Source organism: Lolium rigidum, chromosome 7 (assembly GCF_022539505.1).
Source record: "Lolium rigidum isolate FL_2022 chromosome 7, APGP_CSIRO_Lrig_0.1, whole genome shotgun sequence".
Lineage (NCBI taxonomy): Eukaryota > Viridiplantae > Streptophyta > Magnoliopsida > Poales > Poaceae > Lolium > Lolium rigidum.
In genome coordinates this window covers 286,989,019-286,999,846 of record NC_061514.1, presented here as the reverse complement: position 1 = coordinate 286,999,846, position 10,828 = coordinate 286,989,019, and the positions used below count along the sequence as shown (strand labels likewise).

The window sequence follows — 10,828 nt, the reverse complement described above, 5'->3', positions numbered from 1 at the left end:
TCGCGAGGTGAAATGTGACGCCCATGGGAACGCCGTGACCATGCACGCTCTCCCGCTGCCGCTTTGCGTGCCTCACACTTCACCTACTCTACTTCTACGGCGGCAAAGTAAATAATTATTTGTACACTTTTATGGTTTTGTAGGATGGCAAAGTGGACAAAAATAATCCAAAGGCAAAAAGGATTCTAAAAAAGAAACTTCCAGCGAAACAAATTCACAAATCTAACCCATTTTATCCCCGCCTACCACTAGGGCGTCACATCCAGCCTCGCCACGTCGGGGTGCAAGGCGCAACACATGTTGACAACATGGACAAGTGGGTGCAAATGCGCAAGTGTGGCGCCCTTCACTAGGGCACGGCCCTTGTGGAGGCGCGACACATTTACATTGATTTGGCCACGCGGCCTAGCTCTAGCCAGCCATCGATATCCCCAGGCAAAGAAGAGGTTCGACGGCTCCCCTCTATCCACCTCTCAATTACCTCTCCCAAATTTCCTCAAATCCGAAGCTTTCCTCCGTGGAGTTCGACATGTATTGTCCCTCATTTCCCTTGTTCTTGAATCTTGACCTATTAAAATGTTGTATTTTGTGGCACATGTCCAAATCTTGGAAACCCTAGAACTATGAATTAATAAAAAAATCCACGTTTGATTCTAGTTGATTTGGCCAATGGTGGCTTCTATGATGTCTATGACGCATTTTGCTTAAGATTGGTAGGTTAGGGTTAGAGTTTTTGTTATGTTAGGTTTAGGGTTGTTGTTGTGTTAGCGTTAGGATTTGTGTTAGATTTTCCCCTAAAAAGGGTTTGGTTTTGTGATTAGGATGTGGTCCGTGTATCGCTTGTCGTATGGCATCTTCGCTAAGGAGGCCTCGTGATACCTAAGTTGGAGGGGTACAAGGACCTCCGCAGATACAAGTTTGATTGTTACATATCCATTTTAACATCGCAAAACTATATGAACTACTTGGCTCATTTATAAATGTCACATGAATGTTGAGCAAGTACTAATCTAGACTGAAACCAAATTACTCCTTGGAGTTGGCGAGAGAGGATGGTTTGGGCCTTGGGGGCGTGCGGCCTCGGCATGGGGAGGGGAGACGGAGGACGCAAGCATCATGCTTGGTGGCGAATGCCTCCGCTCCGGGGACGCGAAATTACCCCGGATCAGTCATGCTTTTTTGTCCGTAATCTCCCCAGAACCCCTGCCTCTTTTCCTCCTAGTGGTTCTGGGCTGATCTTGCTCAGGGAAGAAAAAAGGGTAAAGAGAGCGGTGAAACAGGGGAGGACACCGTGGACGGTGAAGGAAAAAAAAGGCAGCAGTACATATTAGTGGTGGTGAATTTTTGTCGCAGGTGAGGTGGTGCTGGTTGGTACTTATGACCGTGGCTTTTGATCACCTGCCTGCCCGGTGGTATATATGGTTGGGCCACGCGCCAGTCGCAAGTGGCTCTACCGATTCTAGCGGGGGTAAAATGAATGACTCTATGTTTAGCGGCGAGTTGGAAAACACGGCCTCAACAATAACAATAGCAGTAACATTCTTCAGTTGCATTATGTTATATAAGGATGGGTATTGAGTAGCCAAAATGGTTGGTCCTAACCAACTGTCCTCCCCAAAAACAAGTTATTTCTCTGCTGCCAACATTACACGAGACATGATTGAAGTACTCCCATTGCACACCCATTATGTCCTTTCAAAAGGGTGAATCCGTTGGTCTAACTTTCACTTGAGCTAATGTTTTGGTTCGAAGATACTTATTAGTATGTAGCAGCTTCTTCTTTAAGTAGTTTGTCGTCTCCAATCCCTTGTCGCCTCCAATCCCACCACACCTTCTTCTTTAAGTAGTTTTAAAAGGCATCTGCATAGTGAACACCTATTATCGATCTTAAGTACTTCAACACCTAAACCGCCTTGATTCCTAGGGCGACTGGTAATATTCCACTTCGATAGGCGGTACATTTTTTATGTTGATATCTTTGCCGAAAGTAGGGTGAGCTATAAAAAAGTCATATCATTTCCTTACCCATCTGAGTATCTCAAAGAAGGATAATAGGGACATCGGTAGGCTTGTAAGAATAGAATTTATTAGTACAAGACGATCTTCATACGAGAGAATCTTATCTCAACAGGACCCGAACTTCTTCTCAAAGTAGTCGTATAAAAATTAATTTTAAGACCAGAAAGTTGTTAAAAAGTTCAAATGCTAAGTTTCATGTTGACAACTTTGTATAACTTGTATTTCATGAATAGAATGGTGTCATCGATGCATTGGAGAATTGAAACCCCGCCTTCCACTAAGTGCGATATAAGACATCCAACCAGACCATCCTCCTTGGCTCTAGCTATAACATTGGCCAAACATATCAAACAGACCCCTCACATCAAGCCATTTAAAGTCTGGAAGTAGTGACCAATATCGTCATTAAGTCTAATGTCAACACTTGTCCAATTACTCCCCACGTTTGTTCCATGCATGAAAGCCGTCTAAGTTAGTCGCGCGACCCTTGTCCAATTACTCCCCACCTTGGTAAAGGTCTTGAAACTAGCATTCAACGAACACATCGGCCTGTTTTGCATAATTCTATATGCGTCCGCTTTTTTGAATGCTTGGAATTCATCCAAGCATGTGGCGCACGGGAACTAATTTCCTTTTTGGTGCTCAAGCTTTTTGACATTCATATGCTATCCTGGCCTACGGTAGTCTTGATGGCAATCTGATATGCGCAAATGGGCATTGCTGCGGGGAGGGAGGAGACCACGACCACCATGTACCGTCATCCTCCCCGGAGGCGAGGATAACAAGATTTTTTCTGCCAAATAATTGATAAACTGATAACACTGCCTTATGATTCAGCTACTGAAACAAAATTCTACAAGCACTCGTGATACGCAAGTAAGCATAAAAGAAGAAACCCGTACACTACCAAATGAATACACTCTGCGTAAGCAGTGCGGCTGGTGCCAACGCAGGCGGTAGGAGGGGCGGTAGCGCCGGCGTCGGGGCGAGAGGGAGGCGAGAGGGGGGCGAGAGGCTAGCGGCGGGCGGTGGTTCCACCGCCCGGCGGTAGGGGGCGGTACCGCCCGCCTATAGCCCGCGTTGGAGGCGAGAGCGGGGCGAGAGGGAGGCGATAGCGGTGCTAGTGGGGGCGGTAGGGAGGCGGTAGGGAGGAGAGAGAAGCGAGAGCTGGCACTATAGCCCGTGCACTGGCATCGTGGGGTGAGAGTGAGATAGAGTGGGGTGATAGTCAGGATAAAAGCTGACGTGGCGGGTGAGAGTGGGGTGATGCATTGGCACCGGCTACTCATCAGAGCATTTTACACAGTTCCTTGTTTACTTCAGCCATACTCACCTCTTAGTGGCACCCAGACATTCTTCACTTAAACAACGAGCACAAGCAGTAGTATAAAACGTGTATATATAAGAAAGAACCAACATGGTATTGCATTGAGGATTCAAATCTGTGTGACAACTGACAACACCACTCATTAGGCAAAGGGATTAAAGGATCACGCTAAACATCAGTGTTCTGGAATCTGGAAGAAGATAATAGAGTGTGAAAACTGCTGATATACTCATCAATCTGGTAGATAACAAGATTTCTCCTGCCAGATTGGTGGCAAACTGATAACGCCAACTTAATGTTTCAGCCCTGTAATTATGAGCTCCCACACTATTTGTATATTGGAACAAAGTTCTACCAAGAATCCTAACAAAATTCTACACGCAGTCCTAAGGCCAAATATATTACAGTAACAGTAGTCATCCTTCAATCATGGATACATACTTACATTACACTACAACACGAATCATGGTCACCGGTTGTCCAGTTGCAGAAGATGAAAAACAATTCGAAACACACAAACAGATAATCACAGTCAGAACCTTTTACAAGGCTCCTTGTGTACTCCAGCCATACCCACCTCTTTAACAGTACCCCAAAATTTTGCACTCAAACAACGGGCACATGCAGTACTATATAATATAATTTGCATATAAAAACGAGCAGGGCATTGCATTGAGCATTAAAGTATCTGTGACAACACCACTCATAAGGCAAAAGGATTAAGAAGAATCACGCTACAGATAACACAAGAGTTTACTGGAAGCAGAAAGTACAGTGTCAAAACTGGAGCCGAGTCCTAGGCGTTCTGGTAGTGGTGCAGCTTGTACAGCAAAACTTTTCCGCCGGCATGTCCGACGGAGAGGAACCCGCTCCCAGGGCTGAAGTCGAGGCACCTTGGATACTGAAGGCTGAACCGAGGCCCTGGCCAGTTCTGGTACACGGTGAAGGATGGGACGTGCACGAGCCTCATGCCGTTCCTCTCCTTCCCAGAGCATATTGCCAGAATCTGGGCGTCGTGGTTGAACTTCATTTGACCGATGTCAGTTGTTAGGTTTTCAATCGTCTTCAGTGGCTTGCGCTTCCCTCCAAGGAACTCGTCCCTCTTGTACACATTTACGATGCCGCTGCTGGAACCTGTAGCGAAATAGGAGCTGTCCGGAGAGGTGCAGAGAGAGAGGCCTGTCAGGGAACCCTCATCAGTAGCCTTGTGCATGCACTTCCTTGTTCTAAGATCCCAGTGGTAAACATGGCCATCCCCACCACTGCTCAGTAGCTGGTTCCCACCATCCGCGAAAGCCAACGAACGCACATTCCCATTCATCTTTAGGGTTCCAATGAGCTGCTTTGTTTTGGTAGATACCAAAAGAATGTACCCCTCGTTACCAACAAATGCAATGGTTTTTGAATCAGGTGATATCTCAAAGCTTTCCAGGCTTTTCTCCTCACGCCCAGTCAAGGGTCCAATCTTGCTAACAGCAGCTTTGACCAGATCAAACGAATAGAAGAACTTCCTCCTGCCTGAAAGGATCACCTCAGAGCCATCGGGTAGAAAGGATGCCTTGTGAACTGGGCAATCATCGATAAAAATGCTCTGGATCTTGGGGTTTCTCTTCCCGTCAATCTGGAAAAACCTTAGATGCTTGTCCAGACCAGCAACAAGCATGAGCTGTCCATTTCTATGGAACTGGACTGAATTGATAGGACCACTGGATGGATCCTGTGCATTAGCATTAACAAGCCTTGAGAAGTCCAGCATGCCAGGCAGGAGCTTAGCAGTACCCTTGACAACAAGCTCATCATTGTTCCGAAGAGTATTGTCAACTCCGCCTTCCTCCTCATCAGATTCAGCATCCAGGAGAGGAACTTTGCGGTCCATATCTGCCCAGCCAGTGAAGGGGTTCAGCTTGGTGTGCTGACCGCGCAGCCTAGCTTCATACTCTCTGCCCGAGATGACACGCTCATCAGCCTCCTTTCTCAGCTTCCTCAGCCTCGCAACCTTGACAATGTCCACCTCAGTCCTGTCCTCCTCGTCATCCACCCACGCAGGCTTCCTCCCCTTATCGACCATCTCATTGTTGCTGGCCAGGTCCTCCTCGTAAACGGGCAGGTCGTCATCGCCGGCAGAGCGATCCATGAAGAACAAAGGACCATCCTGGCCCCGAGCCGGCAAGGGAGCGCCAACCTCAGTGCCGAACTGCGGCGGGGCGTAGATGGCACCGAACAGCGAATCCTCCAGCTGCTTCATCTCCTCCGCCTCGTGGCTCAGCCTTGCCTTGAGCTCCTTGTCCTTCTTTCTCTTCCGGTCATGGTGTGACCTGGCTTTCTTCCCAACCTCTGCATCCTCCAAAGCAGCAACAGGGGAACCAGTGCCCTCGTCGCTGTCATCATCGGCTCCGGCTTTCTCCAGGCGGCGCTTCTGGACCGCGTTCTGGGATATCAAGCTCATCCTGACCTGTGGAGCAGCCGGCGGAAGGAAATAGCAACAGTAAATTAGACTATACTAGTACTGCCCCGACAAATGCTCAAAACTTCCTGGTAAAAAAAAAACGCTCAAAACTTGTAACTGGTTGCGAGTTAGGATCCTTGAGGCCTTATGAAGCAGCGGAGGCAAAATTTGTGGAGGTTAATTGGTGCTCATACCTGGAAGACGGGCAGAGCCGCGACGACGTGGCGACGGCGCGCGCGACGTTAAGCTGGTGCGTGGCGGCGGACTGGAGTCTTGGTAGGTCAGAGCGCGAGGAAGAGAACGTGCGGTGCGGGTGGGTCGCTGTGAGGAGGCGGGCCAGCGTGGGGTGGCGGCGCCGCCGGCGTTAAAGAGGGAGGGGATTGGAGCGCCGCCGGGGTGGAGAGCGATTCAGTGTTTTAGGTTTAGCTGGCTGGGGTATTTTAGGGTTTTAGGAAATTTGGAGTCGTCTCCGGCGTCCAAATACCGGAATTTGCCACCATTTGTAGTGAATGTGTTTGATTGATTTGAAAGTTACAGGTTTGCCATTTGAAGGCAGTAATGGTCCAATTGAAATATCTTACATGTTGGTTTGGAAATTTTAGTTGATCTAACTATTATTATAGAGAAGTGTTTTTATCAACTGAAAAGGTCGTTCTATCTTAAATTCAAAAGAAGGTCACCTTTTTGTAATAAGTTGTTCATCGTTTGAATGTGGCTTTTGTGTGGAAAATGTTTCATATGCAATTGGTTGAATGTTTCTTCTGATCTTTCGTGTCTTTTGACACTTAATGGCAATGGTGGAGCTTGAGAATTCCATATATAGGCACGCCAGGTTCAAAGAAAACACATACAAATTGTTCTCAACCATACCTAGACATCAATTGTTGCTCAAAAAAGGTACCCATGGTCGTTGAAACTCACATAATTGAAGAATAAAATCGTAAATTGTTCACCGTGTGCTATCAAATTGCAGCCACGAATTTGGGGAAGAATGAAAAGTACAAGGGTAGGAAAATAGGAGGAGATTAGGGGTTGGATTCAATCGCAACGTTCCTTGGCTGCTAGAGGACCTCTGTCTGGTGGCCATGCCCTTGCGGTGCGGCTGCCCTTGCAGCTGCAACGATCTCCTGGCGGCTCCATGCCTACGGGCAACGGCGTGACGCTGATGATCTTGTGCTGCTAGATCCTACTCTAGTGATTCCTCTGACCCCCTTGTTTTTTTATGTCCACATCGCTAAATCTAGGATAGTGAGGCGCCCCCATCGCCATTGTGTGGCTTCTATCCAGAGATGAAACTGAGAAAGTTGAGAGAATGAGAATGAGATAGCCAACATTATGGGTGAGTGCCTTCTCGTGAGCTAAGAATTGGATGCATAAGAGTAAATACTTTTTTCAGTAGAAAACATGCGCATGCCATTACCCAGTTTTGCCACCGGTGCTTGCTGGTGGTAAATCTTGTTTTTAGGTGGCAACGATGGCATAAGACCGTCCTTCAGATGAAAAGGGGGAGTGGCCCCTACCCTGCCTCCGCCCATGGGTAGATGAATGTGTAGAGAGCATTCCACCGCTTTTCTCTGCACCATGAACAACCCATTGGTCGGTGCTTGCATGCTACATAAAGAAATGGTTTTTTATAACTGCGTCTTTCGTTTTCATGAATATTATGGCACTGCCAGCGCGAATCGGTGAATTGGATGGATGCCACTAACTTCGCGAACTTGTTGCTTTTATGCCACTGGATGGATGTGACATCAACGCCCGTTTGGTATGGCTAACGTGTCGTATGTTTGACTCATTTTCTGGCATGTGGATCCCAATGCATTTCAAAGTTTTAAATTTTTTTCTTACATTTGGTTTGTAACTAGCTTCAACATTTTGACCGTTAGACTTACAAGCGGGCCCCATCGATCATGTGACCATAAAGATAGCTCGCGTCCTAATTTTGTGGATTGGAGGCACCCTCTTTTGGCCATTTCTATTTTTCATCGCTCAGTACTCTACTCTCCTACTCTGCCCCTGTTGCCGTCATTGTTCAGTCGCCCGCTGATACGTCTCCAACGTATCTATAATTTCTTATGTTCCATGCTAGTTTTATGACAATAGCTACATGTTTTATTCATACTTTATATCATTTTTATGCATTTTCCGGTACTAACCTATTAACAAGATGCCGAAGCGCCAGTTCTCGTTTCTCGCTGTTTTTGGTTTCAGAAATTCTACACAGGAAATATTCTCGGAATTGGACGAAACAAAAGCCCACGGCCCTATTTTCCACGGAGGGTTCCAGAACATCGAAGAAGAGTCGGAGACGACCAGCAGGGGGGGTCCCCCCATAGGGCGGCGCGGTCCCACCTCCTGGCGCGCCCAGGTGTGGGGAGCCCACCCCCTGGCTCCCCCGACGCTACCTCTTCGCCTATATATTCCTTCGTATCGGAAAACCCTAGTACCGAGAGCCAAAATACGAGAAAAGTTCCAGAGACGCCGCCGCCATCAACCCCATCTCGAACGGTTCTGAAGATCTCCTCCGGCACCCTGCCGGAGAGGGGAATCATCACCGGTAGGCTCTACATCACCATGCCCGCCTCCAGACTGATGCATGAGTAGTTCATCCTTGGACTATGTGTCCATAGCAGTAGCTAGATGGTTATCTTCTCCTATTGTGCCATCATGTTTAGATCTTGTGAGCTGCCTATCATGATCAAGATCATCTATTTGTAATGCTACATGTTGTGTTTGTTGGGATCCGATGAATATGGAATACTATGTCAAGTTGATTATCGATCTATCATATATGTGTTGTTTATGATCTTGCATCCTCTCCGTTGCTAGTAGAGGCTCTGGCCAAGTTGATACTTGTAACTCCAAGAGGGAGTATTTATGCTAGATAGTGGGTTCATGTCTCCATTGAATCTGGGACAGTGACAGAAAGTTCTAAGGTTGTGGATGTGCTGTTGCCACTAGGGATAAAACATCAATGCTTTGTCTAAGGATATTTGTATTGTTTACATTACGCATAGTACTTAATGCAATTATCTGTTGTTTGCAACTTAATACCGGAAGGGGTGCGGATGCTAACCCGAAGGTGGACTTTTTAGGCATAGATGCATGCTGGATGGCGGTCTATGTTCTTTGTCGTAATGCCCTAAGTTAATCTCATAGTAGTCATCATGATATGTATGTGCATTGTTATGCCCTCTCTCTTTGTCAATTGCCCAACCGTAATTTGTTCACCCAACATGTTATTTATCTTATTGGAGAGACACCACTAGTGAACTGTGGACCCCGGTCCATTCTTTTACATCCGAAATACAACCTACCGCAATCATTGTTCTCTATTGTTCTTTGCAAGCAAACATCATTCTCCACACCATACGTTTAATCCTTTGTTTTCTGCAAGCCGGTGAGATTGACAACCTCACTGTTAAGTTGGGGCAAAGTATTTTGATTGTGTTGTGCAGGTTCCACGTTGGCGTCGGAATCCCTGGTGTTGCGCCGCACTACACTCCTTCACCAACAACCTTCACGTGGCCTTCATCTCCTACTGGTTCGATAACCTTGGTTTCTTACCGAGGGAAAACTCGCTGCTGTACGCATCATACCTTCCTCTTGGGGTTCCCAACGGACGTGTGCTTTACCGTCACAAGCACCCACCACCGCACACTCTTTAGGCCTTACCTTAGACCACTAGCTCGTGGATGCCTAGCTTTTGCCCTGCCCTCCTTCTAGGCCCCTATCCGCTTCTCTATCGAGTGCTAGCAGCTGGAAACGAAATGCGTGAGCCCCGGTCCTGTTAGTAGGACGTTTGATGCATCCAGTTTTTTACTGAAGATTCGACACATATGTCAAAATAAAACCCTGCTCGCAGATAGAATTACAATTAACACTGAATTTGATTATAGGTTGGCGGTAGATGTGACACAGAGCTGACTTTATATCACTTGCACATGGAATTTGGAAGTTTCCATGTAGCCAAAACGAGGAATTCTTGCACAGTTATGATACGTCTCCAACGTATCGATAATTTCTTGTGTTCCATGCCACATTATTGATGTTATCTACATGTTATATGCACACTTTATGTCATATTCGTGCATTTTCTGGAACTAACCTATTAACAAGATGCCGAAGTGGCGGTTCTCGTTTTCTGCTGTTTTTGGTTTCGTAAATCCTAGTAACGAAATATTCTCGGAATCGGACGAAATCAACGCCCGTGTTCCTATTTTACCCGGAAGCATCCGTAACACACGAGAACCGCCGAAAAGGGAGGCAGGGCCACCAAACCCTACCCCCGCGCGGCCAGGGGGCGCGCCCCTAGGGTGTGGGCCCCCTTCGACCTTCCTGCGCCGCCTCTTCGCCTATAAGAAGCCCCTGGATCGAAAACCCTATAACGATTGACGAAAACCACGAAAACCTTCCGCAGCCGCCGCCATCGCGAAGCCAAGATCCGGGGGACAGGAGTCTCCGTTCCGGCACCCTGCCGGAGCGGGGAAGTCCCCCGGAAGGCTTCTCCATCGACACCGCTGCCATCTCCACCGCCATCTTCATCACCGCTGCTGCTCCCATGAGGAGGGAGTAGTTCTCCATCGAGGCTCGTGGCTGTACCGGTAGCTATGTGGTTCATCTCTCTCCTATGTGTTTCAATACAATAATCTCATGAGCTGCCCTACATGATTGAGATTCATATGATGATGCTTGTAATCTAGATGTCATTATGCTAGTCAAGTGAGTTTTACCTATGTGATCTCCTGGAGACTCCTAGTCCCACGTGTGTAAAGGTGACAGTGTGTGCACCGTGTGGGTCTCTTAGGCCATATTTCACAGAATACTTACTCATTGAATGGCATAGTGAGGTGCTTATTTATATCTCTTTATGATTGCAGCATGTTGTATCACAATTTATCTATGTGCTACTCTAGCAATGTGTTATTAAAGTAGTTTTATTCCTCCGGCATGTGTGCAAAGGTGACAGTGCGTGCACCGTGTTAGTACTTGGTTTATGCTATGATCATGATCTCTTGTAGATTATGGAGTTAACT

The 10,828-nt window shown here is 47.1% G+C and overlaps 1 protein-coding gene across 1 annotated transcript; it reads right to left on the bottom strand.

Annotated features, from left to right (window-relative positions):
- Positions 1–3,996: 3,996 nt before the first annotated feature.
- Positions 3,997–6,057, bottom strand: LOC124676582 (U3 small nucleolar RNA-associated protein 18 homolog). Its single transcript, XM_047212623.1, has 2 exons — positions 5,987–6,057; positions 3,997–5,798 (listed from the first exon to the last, which is right to left on the bottom strand). Exon 2 carries the CDS (start codon positions 5,790–5,792, stop codon positions 4,143–4,145), a length of 1,650 nt encoding a protein of 549 aa, XP_047068579.1. The 5' UTR covers positions 5,793–5,798; positions 5,987–6,057; the 3' UTR covers positions 3,997–4,142.
- Between the last annotated feature and the right edge of the window lie 4,771 nt (positions 6,058–10,828).